Source organism: Equus caballus, chromosome 11, assembly GCF_041296265.1.
Source record: "Equus caballus isolate H_3958 breed thoroughbred chromosome 11, TB-T2T, whole genome shotgun sequence".
Classification (NCBI taxonomy): domain Eukaryota; kingdom Metazoa; phylum Chordata; class Mammalia; order Perissodactyla; family Equidae; genus Equus; species Equus caballus.
The window spans coordinates 36,536,469-36,559,169 of NC_091694.1; the positions used below are offsets into that span (position 1 = coordinate 36,536,469).

Genomic DNA, 22,701 nt, shown 5'->3' on the forward strand with positions numbered 1-22,701 from the left:
AGTGAGAAGTGACAAAAAGCAAAAAATTTTTTAAAAATACTATTAGATTTCTAGATTTATTAAAGCACTGGGCAAAGAAAAACATGTAGTCCCTAGACTGACTCTGCTTCTCATAGATATAGTCCTCTGTGGCTAAGACACCCCTTTCCCACGAAGGTTTGTTGGGTCTTACAAGGGTTAAAAAAAACCTTTATTTTTTTTTTATTCTTTGGTGTGTGTGCATGTGTGTGTGTGTGCATGTGTGTGTGTGTGTGTGTGTGTGTGTGTGGTGTTTGGGTACAGAGTCCTGTATAATAAGACTATTTGTATTCATACTGGCAGAGTAAACACTACATGTTCATGCCCAGGCAGCTCTGTGCTTGTAATTTCAGCAAGAACAGAGCTCTGTCCCTCTGGGATTTCACTATTTCCCCAGTCTCCATTCACTCAAACACAGAATGAGAGCAGAGAGGAAGCAGGAGAGAAAGATCATGGCAAGAGGTTTCACTAGCTCTGCAGCTAGCTTTCACATGGCCAAAAATCTCATTTTGTGTTTTAATTACATTAGTTAAAACCGTTTTTCTCTGGTGCCTTCCATTCCTGAAGACTACACTGTTCAATGTATCAGAATTTAAGTCTAGCACAAAGAAGCTTTCTTTGCTGTTGAGGGGCTCACTAAGTGCGTAGATGCTACAGACAGTGGCACAAACCTCTGCTTCGACTTTGTGTGTTAATGAGTATATATCTACTCTCGTCAAAATTCTATGCATCCTTTCTTGCCTTTACTATTTGTTGAGGCATTAGATTAGTACTCCTACAAGTCTGATACACTCCATCTGGTCCAACAGTTGCAGCCATCCTGATACCAAATCATCTCCTTTTGGCATCCACTGGTATACTTACTGAACCAGCCATACAGCTTGAACATATAGTGAAATTTTTTGAAAAAGTTACTGCATAAAATGGAAAAACTGCATATTATCTCCAAAGGTCTACCCAGTCTGTTTAGGGTGAACACCCCGGTAAAGATTACTCCTTCTAAGAAATGAGATTTATCTAGAGATTATATCTAAGGTTGAAATAAAAACATATCTCTTTTTAGGTTTACTACTGTTATCATTGTTGTTATACCTGTACATTAGAAGTATAGTTAAAATCAGGAAGAATCTCAATGAATACAGGAGGGCACAGGGTATAGGGCAGAATATGATTTCGTATCATTATTAACAGTACACTATAGGAGAGTGAACTCCAAGGCCAGAAAATGTATTCTTGGATAATGCAGAAATGAGTTCTCTGTTACTTTCTTTGATTTTTAAACCCCTGGTTCTGATTGAGCCCCTTTAGAAAGAATATGTTGACCATGTTCACAACAGCACCAGATCAAATTACCTGAGCATAGAAAATGTACCAGAAAATGTCTATTAGTATGCAAATAAGTATCCAAACAAAGAAAAACATCAAGCAAAACAATACTTTAAATTTTCTTATTATAGGAAATCCCCATATTTTAAGCATATAAAAAAATAGAGGAAATAATCTATTTCTATGTATCTATTACCTAGCTTCAATTAATCCATAACCAATCTTGTTTCATCTATACTCCCACACTCACCTGTCATTATTTTGAAGCAAATCCTAGACATGTAGTCATTCCATCTGTAACTATTTAAGTACGTATGTCTAACAGAAAACAATACTTTTTTTAAACTACTATGCTGCCTATGCCACTTGGATCTTTAATACTATTTAATGGCCATCCCCACGGAAAGCTGGTACTAGTGAGCACACACATAAGAAAGGGGGAGGGCAAATTTAACTACTTGCCTCATTTCCTCCCGGCAGCCTGTTCATGTGGACCAGTTGACCTTGATCGTCCAGTACGAGCTCAGTATACGTCAGCATGTCAGACGGCAGAGGGGGCGATGGAAGGAATGCATGAGTGGACATAGACTCCCAGAGTTTGATCAGGGACTAGTGGAGGAGAGAAGTTTGACTTATCAGTGACAACTAGCATTTCAACATGGACAAAACTAAATATTAAGATTTAGTCAAGCTGGTTTTGCTCTTTCTTTTCAAGTGTTCTGCTGAGTTTCTAAGCATTAGATCAAATTCTACAGCTCTCATTCTCAGTTAAAACAGATTTTTAATTATTTTTCACGTCATGTTTTTTACATGCCAAAAATCAGGCACTTTTTCAACAAAATCAAACTACTAAGTGAATCTGAGTCAGGACTAGAGCAATAACAAACACAAGAGACCTAACAATATCCAGGAAAATTAAAATTGAAAACTAAATATGTAGCATCAATGTCTCCTTAAAAAAGGAAGAAAAATCCTAGAGAGACTTGGCAGAAGAAGAATAATCAGGAAAGTGACATGACACTCAGCCAACACAAAGAAAATCCAAGAAGGCAAGAATTAAGTTTCTACTAGATGTTCAGGGGAAGCATCCTTCTTCTAATGTCTTTTCAGAGCTACAGGCCCCTACACAAGAATTAGCTCACTAGAGGTGTATGACTATTTGTAAATGTGCAGATCAATCCTGCTCAAATCTGAGAAAACAGACAGACACACCTATCCATTTTAAAACCATTGTGATTTCCATTTCCAACTTCATATTACTGAAACAAATCCCTCATGAAGCGGGAACCTAGTTCAGTTGTTTCTTTGCTTGCCTCAAAGCAATATCTAAAGCCAATATGCGTCATTCACACCTACATGTCCTAATCATAGTGTTTACGTCTATTCTATATGAAGAATTAGATAGAATGTGACTTCTTTTTCTAGCATTGGCATTGGGGAAAAGAACCTACAGTCAACTTTTAAGCTAACAATTCCAGTGATACTGAATGAAGATAGCTATGTTTCAAGAGAGACAAATTGTAAACAAATGGTCACAAAAAAGAAATCTCCTGTATTTGTGAATAATACAGGAATTAACAGACAACTTACTAACACTACATATATTATTTTATTAAAATTCAAATGTGGTAACACTGGTAGTATTGACTAGCATACCTGGAAAAATCTTATATTCATAGATTTATTTTAAGGACAAATTCAGTATTCCTTTGATACCTTATTCTTTATCTGTTGTACTTTGCTGGTGATATACTTTTCTTGCCTTCTATTGATGGAAGAAAACTCTGCAGCACACAGATGATTCACCATACAGATCAAAGGAATTTATTTTCATATAGAGGATGAGATTCATAATGTCGCAATTTTCTCACGCTAGTTTTTATTCAGCTATAATAAATCTCCCACAAAAGAACTGATGCTTTAAACTGTGTACCATGAACTCTATATCCATTTGTATATGTTATCTATATTGAGTCTCATCATATTAACCTAGGCTATCAACTAGGGACTTGGGTTATCTTAGAAAATAGGAAAATGAGAACTAGAGTTTCAAACCTCTTTCCTAATATGCATAATTTGAATATAGGCTAGGAAATATATACCTGAACATAACTCCTCACACAGGTCCTTGTAAACTACTATCAGAGGCATGCGGTCTCAGATTACTCTCTTCTACTCAACAGAGGCTTCTATCCTCATCATTCCTCCTGTTAATTCATAAAGAATTATCCAGCATCTGAGTTGGCAGTCACCAAATCCCGAATGAGACAGAAGTGAGAATACTGTCAAGATACATCCTGTCCTTTGGGAGTGCCCCATTTCAGTCTAAGTTGCATCTGATGGAAATTCAGGAAAAACTTTGCCTCTCTGCAACACGTCAGAGCGCCCCGCCCCCCACCCCCCTCCACCCCCGCCAGTTAGCCACTTTTACCTGCCGAAACATCTCTGGGATATCATATATGTATGTTGTCCCTAAGGACTGTGCCTGGAATCTCTTTGATTGAAGCAGGTCTTTGGTCACATATGGAGTGTTGATTAACATTCCATGCAATGGTCCCTGTTTGTCTCCATAGGCCTGGAACATGATCTGCAAGAAACAGAGGATGGCATGGAGAGTTAAGAGAGAGAGAAAAAAATCAGATAGCTGCTTAGAGGGGCCTTTTTCACAAATGCTATTTCTTAGAACATATTTTTTGGTGGGTTGGGTAGATAAGACATGCCTCTTCACATTTGATTTTTAGTGTTCTCACTTCTCTACAGATTAACCAACTCCAAAAAATGCTATGTAACCAACCATACTCCATAGGCTGCTCTCACTTTTGGATTAGTTGAAATCAACAAGAAAGCACAATGTGAATTTCACATCTCAGAGACAGACTGACAATGCTCGCCTTCTAAAGTGTCTTGAATCCCATATATTCAGAAATGAAGTATGTCCAGTCTGACTAACGAGTCTGAACAGTCCTAGTATTTAAGTTGAAGAACAGCTATGCACTAAAGAGAATTCTGTTCTTTCCCCAATGGTTGAAGGCCAAGTCAAGGCTCTACCATATCTGTGCTTCAGTCTACTTGATTAGAAGGTGCCACCTAAGTATTATTAGCTGCACAAAGGCTTCAAAGATTTCTGCCAGAAGTAGATTTCATCCATCCATCTAGCTGGTTAGTCTTATTAGCTTGTAAGACATAGCCTATGGTAAAATATATTTTACTAAATTATATTTATATAATATATATTTATTTTCCTTAGTATACTATGTCTGCAACTAGTGAACAGTCCCTTTAATACCCATATTGTTACATAATGAAATCACCAAACCAGTTTTTAATCATTTTAACTCAAATATTTCTAGAATAGTACTTCATATTCCATAAATTTAGTTTTATTTGCTTATGAATATTTATAAGGGATGCCATTATTTCAATTCAATTAATATTTATTGAGTGCCCAGAGACTGTATGACACTAAACTAGGCACTTTATGCATGAATACATAAGATATAGATTCTCTATGCAGTGAATACAAATGGAGACAGGAATGTAAGGGTATGTGTGTATACCCACACATCTATTTGGGCCTAAAATATACAAGCTTAAGTCTAATATTAATGAATAGATTTGTGGACCTGATAGACAGACCTAAGAAGAGAATTAAGTACTTTCCTAAATCCTGGGTATGGTTCAGCGAGGTGAATCCTTAGCCCTTTGGTTCAAAGGAACAAGCATGTTCTATTGACTTGTCAAGTAGGTCCTATTCTGGGCAAAACTTGTCTGAGGCTGCTTAAAACCCCACAGAATGGAGCTCTAAGTCCTCTTTCACATGACCAATGGTGAAAGTCATCAGGTGGGCAGCAGAATTAGCAATGTTTTAGGAATGTGAGAGGTAGAAATAGTAGCGTTTTTAGAGATTCAAAGTGTTAAGTCAGGCCAGGGTGTGAGTATGAGAAAACTGGATTCAGAGGAGGTAAGTCAAATCAAAATAAGAAAAAGGAATAAAAGCAGCAGGTTCTTGGAACTACATTCCCATTTATAAGAAAGATAAGATGTGTGGGGTACAGGGTTTGAGACTCAGTTTTGCCACAGTCTAGAATGAAGTTAGGCTTGTCACAGTTAAGCAACATAACTGTGTAGACTGAGAAAAGGCGTTGGAGAAAGGCTTCTAGGTAATTTTTGCTGGTGGAAATTTAAAATGGTACAACCATTCTAGCAAACAGTTTCGCAGTTTCTTATAAAGTTAAATATATACTTGCTATGACTCAGTAATTACACTGTTGTGTATTTACCCAAGAGAAATGAAAACATATCTACACAAATATTTGTAAATGAAAGTTCACAGCAGCTTTATTCATAATAGACCAAACTGGAAAATAAAACCTCAAAGTTTCATCAACACGTGAATAAATATAAAAATTTTGGTATATCAGTAAAACAGAGTACTACTCAGCAATGAAAAGGAATATACCCGAACTCCATGCAACATGGATGAATCTCAAAAACATTATGCTGAGCAAGAGAAGCCAGACACAAAATAGTACATATTGTCTAATTTCATTTATATGATATTCTAGGACAGGCAAAACTAATCTATAATAATAGAAAGCAGATCAGTGGTTGCCTGGGGCTGGGGCTGGTGCCTGTACCTTTAACTGCAAAGGAGAACAAGAGAACTTTCGGGGTGTCAAGATGTTCTCTATCATGATTGTGATGGTAGTTACACAGGTATATACAATTTCAGAATTGAAGTGTACTCATAAAATGACTGCATTTTATTATATGTAAATTTATATCAATAAAGGTGATTTTACATGTATATTTCTCCCTTACACTACACATTGGAAATCAACTGACTTATGCAATGGATTACCCAGATCTCTTCTCCCCACCATGACTGCCTGATATCAGTGTTCATTGTAGCTAATACCACAAAGACTATACAAGGAAAATGAAACTCAAGCCAGTCAACCTTCCTCCTTGCCGGCAGAAAGAATACATGATGTGCTGCAACAAGAGGTTGATAGTGACGGACAGCAGTAGAAGCCTCTGAATGATTAGCTATCTGTGTTAATTCCGTTTTCTACTATAATGGAGAAAGTAACTACAATTGGTGAAGTGTATGGTTTACAAGTTCATGAAAATACGTACACATTTTCTATATCACACACCTTTCACCAGAGGCCATCAAAAGGGCTTCTCTTGGAAAACAATCTGATTCCATATAGTCTGTCCCCTTAGAGCTCTGTACTTACTTTATGATGGCATGAATCTTAATCACACTACACAGAAGCTAATTATCTGTCTTATTCCATCGTGATGCAAATTTCTTGAGACTAGAAATCATTTTTTTATCTTTATATCTGTAGTGCATGACACACTATAGGTGGTCAATAAATATTAAATTAATTAACAATGAATGAATGATATGCATGGTTCCACATTATTTTAAAATCATATAATGACCCACTAGAGCAAAGAAAGGGAAAAAATATATAGGCAATAAGCATCAAGTAGGCATTAGGAGCACGAGAAGTGAGTTGGATGCTGTTCCTTTTGATGATTCCCTCCTCCAGCCCTGGGTCTTGAGTTCACAAGTGGCAGTGGCTGTCTCTTTCAATTGAAGACAGTGAGGGAGACTTCTTCCTTCAAGGTTTCCTAAATACGCAGGACCCCTGGTAAAAGGGGTTCTCCCTCTTTCATTCTAAAGGTAGCTCACTCATTCTTTGAGATACTTGTCGAATGCTTATTTTGTGCCAGGCACAGTACTAAACTGATTGAAGGCTTCTGCATCTTTTATGCCCCTGTGTCACCACTAGCCAGCATGAGGGAAATCTAAGAGCTTTCTAATAAAAGAAAGGGGAGAAAAAGTAGTTATGAAGAACAAACATATTTATCAAAAACATTAAAATCTCAAGTGGCCATCTTATTTTTCAGAAGAATAGACCTGCCTTGAAGCCACTTGGAGTTAATTAAACACATCCCTGCCCATGGAAAGTTTCGACTGAAAATGTCTTTAAGGTTGTCCTGAAAAACATCAAATGCAGCAGAAATTACTGAATACTACTCTTTCTCTTGCTCACCCCGCACACTCTTGTGCGTGCTCTCTCTCTGTCTTAACTGTTCACTTCTCACGGGATAGATATCTCTGGCTATCTAACTGGGAATCAAAGCACAAAATGAAAGGTCACTCTGTCTATCTAAACTCAGATCTTTAAAATTCACCTTCGAAATACTGGCAAAATGTCTTTTCTTACCTCTGTTACCAGATTTAAAAGGACATAGATAAAAACAAGAGACATATGATCTTTTCCTGGCACCCAATGCATAGAACAGGCTGAAAACTTGTGTACACATTCTGGAACAAGTTCGTCCTTTAACCTGAAGAAATGCACTTCCCAAGTTCAGGCCAAAGACCTGAAATAACATCCCAGTTCTTAAAAAGACATGAACAATGGTAAACCAACCTAAATCCAGTATCATGCAAAATAGCCCAAATATTTAGAAACTAAGGTAGTAAAACAGATATAAATGGAATTTTCTGTTATGACAGAATCTACTGAAAGTCACTTTTCATTTTCATAGTCTCCATTTTTCCATCCAAAAAGTGGGTTCAAGTTTGCCATTTTGCTCTTTTGTAGATATATAATACTCTGAACCTTTGAAGGAAAGATAATGTGTGTAAATGGAATAATATAATGCAATGTTATGTTAAATGGTAAACATGATAAAGTCATTGTTTACTATTGCTCAAACTTATATTATGTTGAAATTTTCCTTCTTTAAGACAGAAGTGGGTGACATATTTCGACAATTCTCTTTCCTTACTTGCCAATGAGTAGTCTAACTGGGCTGAAAACAGAAAACAGGACAAATCAGACCCAAGATTGCTCAAGCAGCTCAAGAGCCCACTCAAAAAGGGCCCTAAATTGAAGAATTATCTCTGGAGTCAGGTTCACTTGGCATCTCTTTGGGCTCACCACTATGTGACAAAAGTTTGAGGGTTTCATAACATTCATGATTAGGAATACAGATACATCTTACATGGCAAATGAAGTTTTTCAGATTTATGCAACTATTTAAGCTGACAGAGGATAACCCCACGAGGTGAACCAATGGGATTTGTGAGTTTGGGTCTTCCATGACAAGGGCACGTGGCTTATCCACAGGACCAAATCAAAACTTTGAGGACCCTGCTTGACTACCATACCTGTGCTGTCCTGGAGTCAGTCACTTCCTTGTACAGGCTGATGTCCAAGTAATAGCCAGACTCGTTTGTAAGGAAGAGGCGAATGGGAATTGCTTTTCCAGTTGGTGTCAGGCGAATGTTGATTTTCAGTTCTGCCTGGAGGACGCGTAATTTCCACAGCCGACTTCCATAGCGCATTACCATGCTCCGCACAGATTCCTCAATCTGACACAGACACATCACCAAGCACAAAACTTAAATACCTTGTAACTAGGACGTGTTTCAGGTCTGCCCATCTTTGGAAAAGGAGGAATGGAAAAAGATGCTGGTTTCTGGAGATGTGTACTACGTGTGTTCCTTACAAAAAGATAGTTTCTCCCCATCTTTTCTCTTGCTTAGAACAAGTAAGGGACAATTTCATGCTGGCCTGGTGTTTGAGTGGTTTTCTCTGGCTTACAACATCCAAATGCATGCAACTCCCTTCCCCTTTACCAATTACATTCATACTCTACATCAAAGATCTACAATATCTAAATTACAAGCCATGGGATTTAAGAGAAAGCCCCAAATAAGAATAAAATCTCTAGTTAAATAGCATTTATATGCATGGTAACTATGTTTCATTGCACTTACAGGACCTTAAATCAATGCAGCAATTACTACCATGAGCTTTTTTCCATACAATTTTATTAAACTTTATAATATATGCTTCTTGGTAAATTGCATGAATTAAAGAAAGGCAATTTGTAGGTGGTGTTAGAATGTTCTCTCTAAAGAGAGCTCTGATGCTTGGTCATTGCCACGTCCAACTGGGCTTTAAGTAGACGGGGCAGACATTCCCTAGTTTCTCTAAGCTTTATACCAAGGCAGCTTAGTGTTCCTAGTTTTCAGGGTTAGGGGAGTTATTTAACCATATGGCCTTAGATGTGGTTTCTCTTTATTGATATACTAAAGCAAAAAAATTTTTTCCAATATGGCTGTAGGCAGCTAGGACATACTACTCAAAATTAATGTTTTCTTAAATCATCTTTCTAAAATGCTTTCATAACATCTTAAAAATCTCAAAAATATCTCATACTGCCCTCCTCTTGTGGGTCTTCAGGAGTATGTGCCACCTTTGTGGTTTGTTTCTGTACCACAGAATTTTAGGTTAGAATGAGTTTCAAGGAGGTAACTTCTCTATTCCCACATTTGCTTGTTAACCAAGAGATACATACCCATTCTTTTCTCAAGGGAACAAAAGTCAACAATCTCTATACACAGGAAATTGATAGCTGTCTATGACTAGACAGGCAGAGCAAGGGCATATGGATGTTTGGAGTGGAAGCTGAGAGGCTGATATAAAATACTCACTGGGAAATGGGAAGTCAAATCTAAAAATATATATTGTTCTATAGCATCCAGGCCATGTTTTAAGTCTTCCGGCTTTGCCAGTCCCAGAATACTCAGAAGAACCTTGCTTAAACTAGATGATGGGACTTGATACTCAGTGAGTAGCCCTGTCTTGGCTTTCCCGACAGACTAAAGCAACTGACCAGTAGCTTGCAGTCTTGAAGAAAAAAAGTAGAAAACGATTTCTCAGGTCTTAGGTACTAAGTTCGAAAAGAAAAAGACTATGCCCACAACTGACCTTGAAAAAGGGTTCTCCTACCAAATTCCAAAATATCATGACAGGAAAAGGTTAGAAGGAGCAGAGACAGAGAGTAGCCTGTCTTTATTACACGTGGGATAAAAGGTCAAGTACAGAATCACCTTGTTTTCCTTCATTAAATTATATGGAATGCATTTTAGAATAGAGCATCAGGGAAGAAAACATACATAATATATATGAAACTCCTTATCAACCAAGTTCTTTCCCTGTGGAAAAACACTAGAGAGAAATAGGTTAGACACTTTGGGAAGGTGCATTACCTCCCTAAGGCCGCCAGGTTAAGTAACATTTAGTACAAAGAGGCAGTGATTTTGCCAAAATGCCCAAGAATAGGAAAGTTAATTACTCCAGATGAGAAATCCTAAGGGATTATATAAAATAAGACCACTATCATGGCAAATATCATAAAACAGGTATCAACAGAAGAAAAGAAAGAGGTTTTATATTTTTGTATTACTTATAAATGACCAGCAAGATAACAGTATACCACCTTCAGTTTTGAGGTCTGCTTTCAACGGCTATATCAAATTTTTGACACCATCCCAGAAACTCAGTCTCATATGCACTCTGTAAATTTTAAAGATCCAGGGTTCAACCAGCTGACCAAGAGTACCAGTTTCCAGGTCTAAGTGCGAACAAATAAGAATGACTCTCTCTGCTTGTGTTGCTAGTGCTAGTAGAGAAGCTAAGGAGAAATGCACCTTTGATGGGTCCATGATGACCGTGGGGACAAAGTTGAGAAAGATGTGGTTGCAGTCAGTACGGACATTTGTATTGTTAAAAGCGACTTCCAACTCATCCATGGCTTCGAGGAGTAGCCGCTCCCCTTCATTTTGTAGATATTCAAAAGAAGCTTCCTATGTAGGAAGAAAATCACCATCAACATTAATGTGTTTTAAAAGAGGCAATAAAGAAATGGCCACCATAATTAGTTAAGCAGTGGTATATCATGAATCATAAGGCACCTGCTGCAGATGTTATTTACCTTTCTCCCTAGAGTCAACCCAGTGACCACAGGCAGAAAGGCAGAGAAGGGTCAGATAAAGAGTTCCTGCCAGCCCTTCCTCTTGCCTCTTAGTGTATCATTTCCTTCCAATAGGTGGAGATGCTGGGCATCCCCATATATGCCAAATAGAACAGTTTTGAAAGGAAATCTGCTTAGAAAGGAAAAGGTGAAGAAGGATTATGGCTATAGGATGCAGTAATAACTAACACTAGGAAGCGCTTTGCTGTGTACAGAAACCACCCCACCTCTAGAGAGGTTTACAAAGCGGTCACCTCTAACTTTTCTACTTATCCTCTATCATCACCTAATTCTCCCTCTGGTTTTTCTGTTAGCATGCTTTTCCTTTTCTCAAGTGAGTGCTATCATGCTTCCATTACCAAGAAAAATCAAAGGAAAAAAAAGCCCTTTTTATATAGAATATTTATTTCTGTGAGGGAAATAACTCTCATATTTCTGCTGGTTATTGGAGAGTGGGATGATTGAGAACAAGAGCCTTGATTCAAAAGATGAAAACTTGATTTTGAACCATGCCTGTTTCTCTGTCTCTTGCTTTAAGGATAACTTCCCATGAAGGTATAGCACCCACCTTGGTGACCAGATCAGAATGTCTGATGATTGCACGAACAAAGAACCTGTAGTCTGTCACTTCTGTGCCCACTTCCACCTTGGCTGCCCCAAGATACAGGTGCATCTTGTGATTAGCACATGGAATGGCAGTAAGGTCAAAATTTCTCATGCGGTTTAGCTCCAACTGGAAAGCTAGGGCAGGCTCCAGGTGACGATAGATACGATCCTCCTCAAACTGAGTATAAGGATTAAAAAAAAAAACAGCTCACAAGAAGCAATTACAAAATTATATTATAAATGTATACATAAAAGAAGTGCTTAAAAATAGAAACATAAGCTATGATGTGCTAATAAGCAAAAAAGAAAAAAAGGAGCTGTATATAAGGATAATGCTGTAGCTTACATAAGATTAGGCACAAAAGCACCTATTTACTTCCCAAGCTTCATCATTTATACTTTTACAAGTAGTGCTGCTCTCCACTAAAAACAAACAAAAAACATCAATTACCTCAGAACTCCTATGGTATTTAATGTATTTATAATTCATTTTTTACAATTAACCACAGACTGCTTCACATTCACATCTATTTCACATACCAGTGTTTTGAGTTTACCCAACTAGTCTAAAATGTTTACGGGCAGGATCCATGTCTTATACTTTATTGTTAATTTTTTTTTTTTTTTTTGAGGAAGATTAGCCCGGAGTTAACATCCACTGCCAATCCTCCTCTTTTTGCTGAGGAAGACTGGCCCTGAGCTAACATCTGTGCTCATCTTCTTCTACTTTATACGTGGGACGCCTACCACAGTATGGCTTGCCAAGAGGTGCCATGTCTGCACCCAGGATCCGAATCAGCGAACCCCGGGCCGCTGAAGCAGAACATGTGCACTTAACTGCTGTGCCACCAGGTCAGCCCCTGTCTTATACTTAAAAAATTTGTTTTTGCCAAGGAAGATTCGCCCTGAGCTAACCACTGTGCAAATCTCTCTCTATTTTGTATGTGGGTAGCTGCCACAGCATGGCTGATGAGTGGTACAGGTCTGCACCCAGCATCCAAACCTGTGAACCCAGGCCGCCAAAGTGGAGTATGCCAAACCTAACCACTACGCCACAGGGCTGGCCCCCTTGTCTTATACTTTTATCATCTCTGGCACAGTACAAAGGACATAGTAAATACCTGACAAATAAACATCATATAATATTTAAAAGTAGAGATATTCAGCTTCAGAATATACTATATCCATAGATATTTAATTATTTATGTATCTTTTTTAAAAGTTGTATTCACATTTACTTTGTACGTTTTGTTGAAACTAAATTGTGTTTCCAGAGTACATGTCAACTAAGTGAATGGAGAGAGAGCACCAAAAATATGAGCTGGTAATAGGAAGAAAGCAAAATGGTCTGAAATTTCACATTTTAAAATCGAAAAACAAATGCATATAAACAAAGCTTGAGTATCAATGAACTATCTACAGGTAACAAGAATAATCCTACTAAGTATAGTAGTCCTTTAATATCACATCATTTAGGACTGTCCTAAAGCACAGGGATGATTTTGAAAGTTATTATTTTCTTTGGATAAGTCAATACATTTGATTGTTTCCTAAACCAAACTCTTTCAGAAGGGAGTCTTCTTTAGTTCTAAGATACATGTAAGGCAAAGGGAAGTACAAGTTTAATTAGAGAAAGGAGAATGGTAAGAAGAGCATATGGCAAAGATAAGCCACTCTTGAGGTTTTAAGGAAAAAATAAAAAGAAAAAAGAAAAGAAGGAGGGAATCAGTTCTTACCTTATCCCTTGCTCGGAACGTGAAAAATTTAGGGAACTCTCTCTGTGTTAAAGAAAGGGAAAATGCGTCAGTCCTTCATAGATATGGCTCTTTGGGGATAAACACATTGTACAGAAGCAGTCAAGCAACTAGAAGACAGTTTCCTAGAAAACATGCTTGTTACCTTAGCTTAGCCCAGGGAATATGAACGATCTTCTGGGTAACCATCACTTTGATCCCACTTCCAAATTTGAGAATCACCACACTATTAACCTAACTTCAATAGCTACCCCCTCCTAGGAAAAAAAATTAGTATTTTTTCATTTCCCAGATGAAAAAACAAAAATCTTTCTGGGTGTTGCTCTTGGCACAACCTGGCAAATAAAGCCAACATACCCTTATGCTGCAGCACTGCAACAGTAGTTACAGACTGATTTCCCAAGTTTCTCCTTAAGGAACTCTTAAAATGTAAACTAACCAGAAAGCATAGATTCCCCAATTCATGGTTTTTTTCCACATTCACTCTCGAGTCAATAATTTCAAGGGTTTAAACAACAACATTTCCAGACAAAGAAAAGTACAAAATGCTATTTTGGTCACTACCACTATATGTATAGGCAAGAATGGGGTGAAACTAGTGAACTTGCAATCATTTGGTCTTACTGCTCTTTTGCAGGGCATTACAAAAGAAAGCAACCAATTCACTAGAACCTTATTAATTAACAAAGATGAATTCAATTAGCAGAGCCCATTAGTTTCTGAAATTTAACTTATTAACACCAAATACCCCTGTTTCTCGGATGGGCTCTACTGGCAGTGTTGGAATCAAGTCATTACTATTTGCCTCTATAGGAGGTTTCATTAGGCATCTTCATTATGAGTGCAATATAATCAAACACTTATTGGTACAAGGCTGAGAGACCAGGACTAACTGCCTAAATATCCCTCAATGAGCTTTAGGAACCATGAAGGAAACCTGAACTAAAAGCCTTCTAGGTAGCAGGCACTCTCATGTGTTGTCCCCTTTTCAACAACCTCTTGAAGTAGGTATTACGATCCCATTTTACAGCTGAGGAAGCCTAGAGCAAGTGATATGCCCAGGATCACAGAGCCAGAATGTGAACTTGGGTCTCTCTATTGCCAGAGCCTAGGCCCTTTCATCTCTACCACTCTACCTCTCAATTGGAGGACATTCCCTTTATATTCTTGTTATAATCCAAATTCCTTATTTAGAGGACTTTTCTTTGATGAAACAAAAAACGCAAACTAAGACTTTAAAGAAAAAAAGCAAAACACAAAGCAACACTCATGCTGAAAACTTGTGGTTCTTGAATTTACTGAGAACTTCTTGAATACTTTCCATAGGTATTATGCCTCACCCTCACCTTAAGTATAGCTTGTGCAGTTAACAAATTTTTTAAATTTTCCTTGGCATTTTAATTGTAAAACTGCATTTAATAGGCTTCTAGGAGCTTATTTAGCAAGCCCAGGGAACCCCTTGTCTTTAAAAGCCCTCTGAAAGTGGATTTTACACAGCACTGATCTTTTACTGATGATGTTTTCCTTCTAAATAGTTCTCTAATTCCCCAAATGATAGTGAAGAACATGAGGATGACTTGAAGGTTAAGCCATAAGGTGTTCAGCTGAGCTGTCAGTTGATTTCAGGCTCAGGCCTTTACGCAGTCTAGTTTGGGTTTTATTTTTGAGAGGTATGGCTTTCGGAGCATTAGGTGAAAAGTGACATGAGTAAAAAGGACGGGTAACAAAATCCTTCCATGAAATTTCCTGAAAAGTCAACGAAAGTGATAATATAATCTTTTAGGCACAACTCTTGTATTCTGCTATACTATTAATTAATTAATTAGTTAAATGAAATACTTATTTTATATATCATTTATTCAAGTCTGTACTGTTGTAGGATCAGAATCATTTTTCTTCAAAAACACAATGATAGTAACTGAAAAAAACACTTCCTTTACCATTAAACCAATTAAGAAAATTTATAGTAACTGAGAGCATGAAAAACCAAACAATTTGAATGGACATAGCTTTATTACAAATCATGAAAGAGATTGACTAATTCTTGGCAGAGGTGGGAAAAGACTACCAATCAGAAAAATCACTTTCATTAAGGTTAGCTAAGAAAAGGTGTTATGAGATGATATAAGAAAACTTTTTTTAACTTTTAAGTAAATTTTTAACTCCACAGTATAGCCCTCGATTTCAGCACTGAAGCATTCAGATTAAGAGATGGCAAGAACTTCTGTGCAACGAGAAAGCAGGATTAATGAGTAATTCTTTGGGAGAAATGGAAGTCTGAGGACTTTTATAGAAGTCACCTTTTTTGGCACTCAAAAATCACAGCAACATAGAAAAGAAGAAACGCAAATGTCTGATCCTGTAAGTTTTAGAAAATTCTTTTATCCTACCTTATCCTTATACTGCCAATTTTTCCACTAACAGTATTCATGCTTATTCAATCACTAATGTAATTGCTTTCCTGGCACTCTACTAGTGTTATGGGCAAATATCATAATTGAATGTACACAAAGAAAAACCCTCTTAGTGTTCTGGTACCAAAAAACAAAAGAATGCAACATTTCTCAGGAAGGAATTATACCCCTGCTGTGTTCTAATCAACCAACCATCATCCAGACAATCAAAATAATTCGCCTAAATTAGCCAATCAAGACACCCTGCAAATCAGAGAATGTGAAAACCTGCAACAGAAAACATCATAGCTGATTATGATACTAATAATCGTGTTAAAAACCTAATGAGATGAAGAAATTGGAAGCTTGCTGGTGCAATTCTCTTTTACCTCAACATGCTGAGAACTAATTATATAGACTGTAATTAAAACAAAAACCCAAACCAAACCTTCTGAAAAACTAATAGTTGATCCACTAGCAAAGAAAACTACCAATTTTTTCCAGCTTTATTGAGATATAATTAACATATCAATTTTTTTTTAAAGAAATGAACTACTAACCATGATAATTGTTTAGAGAGTGGGTTCCTCCTTCAAGCCCAAATATCCAAAACATTTAATTTTAAAGTGAGAGTCATTCACATAAAAATCAGTGAAACTACCACTATCTTCTAGGTGATTTATAGCAGAATTGATAAAATCTCATAAAATCTTACAAACAAGAAACAAAAGGAAACTTAACAGATGCAAAACTGATTTAGAATCTCATCACAGTTTTTGAATCTAATACTTTTGTTTAGGTGGCAAAGGATAAGAAGAAATCCTGAAAATAATCATTTTAGTATCCTTAACAAAACTTTGCCGAAAAAAATAGGGAAAGCTTCAAAAAGTATAAACTTACATTCCAATTAAACAGCACCTTCTGCTGCACTTTTTGGAATTCTAGATCTGAAAAGTGAGTGAACAGAAACTTAATCCCACATAAAACTGGAGAACTGCAGCTTACATAGCTGCAGAAATTCAGAGCCTGTTCATTTGCTTTCAAGGTTTTAATCTTTTTTCTTATTTAATATGAAGGAAATATTTACAAGGATAAGACTAGTTTTTCCTCAAACTTTCTGCTTAAATATCAATGTTAAGCAGTTATTCAGGTCCCATTATGGGTACTTGATTTAATTAGATGGTTATGGAAATAGATGACACCAAGCCTCCTTAATGCTGGTGAATATTGCTCACTCAGAATAGTCTCCATCTAGAGTCAAGAGACTAAGGCAGCAGCAGACATTGCAGTGGACAGCTCTCTGAGGACTGAGGTGATTAAACAAGGAAGTTTTGGAAATGCTTATAGCCTTCACTGGCATCAGAGTAAACACCTAACAATATACACACTTTTTAGGAATATACACACTCTCTACTCTGGTCCTCATTTGCCTTATTCTGGTTCTGAAGCAGTCTGAGAGATGACGACTGTGAAATAGCACAGCTGCTTCATTCCACACCAGCCAACACTGCTCTTGAACCTAACTTAGTAACCTTCCTCCTCTCCTTGCCCCGTCATGTGTGCATTCTCTCGTCTATTCAATAATATAGGGATTTCACAGTGTAGAACAGGGGAGGCTGCATACATCACAGTGGATTACCGAAAAAGCCGGAGAGATCAAGGGATTCATCTCTAACACTCCCAGAAAGCTTCCTCTTTTTCACACTACACTAACTATGGGGCAAACACATATCAGATGACATGACAGAGGCTAAGCATTCTCCATGAATGGCAAGCTACCACCAGCAGAGGAACTCATAGCAGCACCATGGCAGTGAGCCCCGGATTTGTACAGCTTCTGCCAAGGCTTCCTGGCTATGGGAGATGCTGGCTAGAGTTCAGTAATAGTTGCCCTTGCCCCATGTGTAACCACTAGTCATTTCTAAGGGGGCTAACATAAAAACACCCCAATTCCTCTGCCATTCAGTTCTTCAGAGCAAATCCAGTTCACACCTAAACCTTAATGTTTTTATGTCCTAAAACAACCTTTCCTACACTCATGACAAACCAAGTCACTTGATAATTTAACTGATTTCCCCATCTGATATCACTGTAAATAGGAACTGGACAATGATTCCCAGGGAAGACCCACTTCTGGGCGCATTTCCCAGTAGATTTTGCCTATACATGTCCCTATTCAACCTAAATCCAGAAATATTAGGCTAGCAGGAAGAAGATAAAATGTTTTAAAGCTGTAGATATACTCTAAGATTCAAAGAAAGGGTTTTTAGTATGTATAAAACACACAAAAAAAGTCTCTGAGAATTAATCACTTTGGCTTTTTAAAAATTTCACTGGAGAGTTTTAATTTACCATAGAATGCTTATTACAGGAAACCATTAATGTGCTATGGACATGAAGATTCCATCTGAACCATTAGGAAAAAGGAAAACAATTTTACAAATTCTGTACTATTTCCCAGATTACATATTATTCCAAACTCAGTGAGCAAATGAAATCACGTTAACGCTTAAGAACTTAGCCCAAGACTCTTCCCAAGTCCAGGGTCTGGCTCTGGCATGTCTACCTTAGCTCTGATCTGCATCTACCAACCACAACATTTATTCATGGGCTCTCCTATTCTATCCCCAAGTATCAATTTTATTCTCTAAGCTCCAGATTTTTCTTCCTAAAGTCCCAGGGTTCTCTTTAAGCTTCTCATTCTTCTTCACTGTCTCCAGTTTCCTATCTGAAGTCATTGATTGATATATCTCTGCACTCTGCTTGATTTCTTGACATCAATAATACAGGGGAGTTGTGCGGTCCACAACGTTTTCTAAAGCATTTCAGAAAATCTTAGCTCTTTAGTTTGCAGGGTAGGTTCTCTTGTTTCTCAATAAGGTGAACTGTGAGAAAGAAAACAAAATGCCAAGTGCAAGAGACCTAATAAACAAAAGGGCAATAAAGGCAATCACACATAAGTCCTTGAGTTTAGAAAGTCCTTTCTGGAATCTCAAATGTTACCTCCATTATTGCAAATGGGTAGAGCTTGAAAACTAACTTAATCATCTTAATTGCTAAAACAAAACAAAATCAAATTCTTATCAGGAAAATTAAGACTTCCTAACATCCCCTGGAATGTTACTTAGCTACATTAGGATCAATTTTTAAAGAAATATTTTCACTACAATCAGTCATTCTAGAGAATGACATCTTGTTTACAAACCGGATTTTTGGCCTTATTGCTATCATCCTACTGGCTATGATCATTTCAGACACCAGGCTATTACCTTAATTCTTTTTTCAATAAAATGTTCAATCTCATTAATATTAACAGTTAACTCACTTAAATGGGAGAATAAGCAACTTAATGCTTAATTTTTATTTATTGCCTGCTCCTAGAATTAACTTAAGACAACACTATCAATTTGGACCCTGTTAAAGAATTTTAAATAATAAATAATTGTTTTTCAGAGTTGAGAATTCTTAGTAATCGAACCTGAATCCATCTTTGGTAGAAGCCAAGACCCAAAAGTGCAACTGGCAGTTCCTGACTATTGATTCACTGTGTGCATAGAAGAAATTACTAATTAGGTCCTGCTTCTCCCTTATTCATCTGCATAAATGCGTATACTCATTCTTAACTATTTCTCAGAGATATACTGAGAATTCGTTATAGAGGGAAAAAAGAAAAAAAAAAACCCTTTAGCTTGAATACTCCATAGAAGAATTGAATATTCATGATACTACTTTCTAAAACAAGAGGGAGCAAACATTAATCCAGCCCTTCTAAATAACTCACACAAATTCTATGTTTACATAATCAGTGGCAAACAGGTATAACAGTAAGTAATCTTTCGTTATTGTTTCTTTTACTTACATGAAATCTCTGATCCACCTCATAGTTGACCTGTTTTCTGAAATCCTTTCAAATGAGAGACAGAAAGGAAGAAAAAACAGCAGAAGCTGGAAATTAGTAATAAAATTAAAAACAAACTGAGTAAAAGGTGATGAGGTAAACTAACGTTTTTTCTTAAATTTATAAAAAAAGTTATTTTCTGCATAAATTCTACATGTAAGCATATGATTATAATTCCATTTTATTTTAAAAAATTCTAGTAGCACCATAAAAAATATTAGAGAGGTATAATTCACACACCAGTACCTTTTGCGCAACCAGGAACGTAAGGCGCCGGATCCCATGCTCAACCAGGGTAGATTTCTATGAACAAACATGTAAAACAGAAGCTAAATGAGATCTCCATTCATCCTAAATTTTACCCCACTTGATCCTCGTAAGGAATTGGGCTAAGCACCCTTGTTGGATACCCACATCTTGGCTCAATACCTTCAAACTTGCAAATAAACAAATCTCAACCTGGTTCCTGGGACTAAGTCTTATGGAATAGGTTTTATATTGATCTGAACAAAGATGAGAGGGAACTTTGTGGAGGAGAAAGGGTCACATGAGGTTACCTAAATTATCTAAGGACTAATTCACATCAAGGTAGACCTTAACACAATTTCTGCTAATAGAAATCATACTGGTGGGCAAGTATTCAAATGCGAAGATTAACAAATACCGAAGCTAAAAGAAATGAAGCAGAGGGAAAAGAGAAAATTTCCATAAAAGAGAAAATTCTGGTCCTATCCTGTTGTTTAGATTATTAATATTACCTACCATCAGATACAGCATTCCTAGAATTCAAGCTAACAAATTCTGACCTTTTCAGTTCTTCTAAAATACTTCCCCCTACTTTACATTAAGGTACTTTTAAAAATATTCTCTTTAAAAATTGTTAAAAGCAATATTTAACAGGCTTTTAAATTTAGTGATTACTCATATTGCCATTTGGGCACAGGGGAGTAGTATATTAGAAGTCAATAGAGATCATCGGTTTCAAGACAGCCCCTTATATGAGTCTTGGGCCTTTGGATCTAAGCCTTCCCCTACCCTGCGCTGCTCACTTATCTCAAAAGGCAGAGACAAAGAAACAGATTAATGAATAAATAAAAGGCATGCTTTGAAAGGTCCCTAACAAAGAGGGGCTACATGGCAACAAGAAGAAAAGCAATCCTACTAGTTGGATGACCTGAGAGAATGCATGAATAATATAAATAGAAAAAAATACGTAGACTTTCACAACCTACATCCAGACTTTAGTTTGATCACATTCCTTGCTATATACTCTAACCAAGAGCTAAGTTCATAAGCCAATTCTTAACTTTCATGATATTACATATTTTTTAAATCCAAATTGGCCTTCCATATAAACAAGCATATTCCTGGGCCATTTCCACCTATTTCTCCATTTCTGCTATGGCATTTGCTTGAAAATAAAATTAATAGCATAAGCAAAAGATAACTAGAAAAATAAATTTTCTAATAATAAATTCCCTGGTCATATATAAACAAATTTTGGTCTAACCACATTTAAAAATGACCTGTACTTGCATCACACCCATTAGTGTAAATAAGCAAGTACTGATACTACAATAAGAAAAAACTGTGCTGAAAGAAAGGGGTGGTATGTGGTGGGCGGATGGCGGTTCTCAGTCTCTCACTGTGCCCAGGAACAGAAATGTTTCTTCTGACACCAACAAAGAATTCCACTACAGCCAAGTCCTTCAAAGACAAGCATCAATAGCTATGTTCTGGCAAGGCAAGAAAATAACTTTAATAATGCCATGATTTAAAGTCAAAATTGTTATTGCTTTTAAAATTCCACAAGTGGCTGACAATAACGGCAGAGCAACAGGATTCTGATTACATTGTAATAATGCGGGTCTCACAGCAAGTCCACAGCTATTACCCAGCGATTAGGCGTCAGCACCTGGAGAAACTCCATTTACACTGACTGCTTCAATCTCCTCCACAAGTCATTTACAAATATATGATCCTAATTTCTATGAGAGAAAAAAAAGACATGCTGGGACTAGAAGATTATTTGGACAATTTGGATCAACCTATTTGATAGTTTAATGTGTGCTTTAAAAAAAAAAACTTTTTCTAAACTGCTAGGAGCATGATTATGAAGTGAAAAACAAAACTAGTTATCACTTCAGCTTTTTTTTAAATTGTTTTTCCTTCCTTTCCTTTTCATATTTTTTTCAAAACAAGGAGGTGAAGACGGCAAATACTCCTGGATAAGCACAGTACCTGATGCAGTTAATAGCTTCTCTAGGCTTGGCATGTCAGCACAGTCTACCCTTACCCTCCTGAACAGCCACAGGCAAAGACACTGGATCTCTCTGTGCCTCAGTTTACAAGTCCAGTAAAAGAAAAAAGTAATTTCTTATTGCCAATTAATGTTACAAATATATATGGTGAAAATGAAGAAACTCCCTCTTTAAATCAATGTGTGATGATACATAACACTTAGATCTGAGGGTAATAAAAAGCCTAAAGTGAAGTCAAAACAATCAAATATGGGCAGTCAACCCAGTGCCTCAAAACCTGGGAAGAAACTTTCATAAATTATCTCATCAAGCAGCAGAATTAGCAGCCATGCACAACATTAGGACTCTTCTAGCTAAAGTTACCTTGGTCACTGGTCTTAGGTTAATTTTATGTGGTCACTAGTCAAGGGCCAGAAAGAGAGTAAAGTACTCTTCTAAGGAAATTCCCAGGCATATCTCTTATTTTCACTTCTCTGGAAGTACCTTTTCCCCATGTTGGCTACTGCAATCTCACAGTTTATGTGCTGTGAGAGCATCATGGAGTAAATGCTAATAAGACATGTTAAGCACAAAGGTACCATCTTTTCTTGGGT

General features: G+C 37.0%; 1 protein-coding gene across 18 annotated transcripts in view; it reads right to left on the reverse strand.

Annotated features, from left to right (window-relative positions):
- ACACA (acetyl-CoA carboxylase alpha) overlaps window positions 1-22,701 on the reverse strand; it is a 271,880-nt gene that overhangs the window by 83,478 nt on the left and 165,701 nt on the right. For 17 of the 18 annotated variants that reach the window (XM_070227563.1, XM_023652967.2, XM_070227569.1 and 14 more), the window contains 8 exons: window positions 20,094-20,150; window positions 19,809-19,853; window positions 13,539-13,580; window positions 11,765-11,980; window positions 10,874-11,029; window positions 8,543-8,746; window positions 3,776-3,931; window positions 1,807-1,953 (listed from right to left, as the gene is read on the reverse strand). In XM_070227563.1, coding sequence (XP_070083664.1) covers window positions 1,807-1,953; window positions 3,776-3,931; window positions 8,543-8,746; window positions 10,874-11,029; window positions 11,765-11,980; window positions 13,539-13,580; window positions 19,809-19,853; window positions 20,094-20,150 — 1,023 coding nt within the window. Of the gene's footprint in view, window positions 1-1,806; window positions 1,954-3,775; window positions 3,932-8,542; window positions 8,747-10,873; window positions 11,030-11,764; window positions 11,981-13,538; window positions 13,581-16,869; window positions 16,897-19,808; window positions 19,854-20,093; window positions 20,151-22,701 lie in introns of those variants that run through there. The other variant, XM_070227579.1, reaches the window with a different exon arrangement.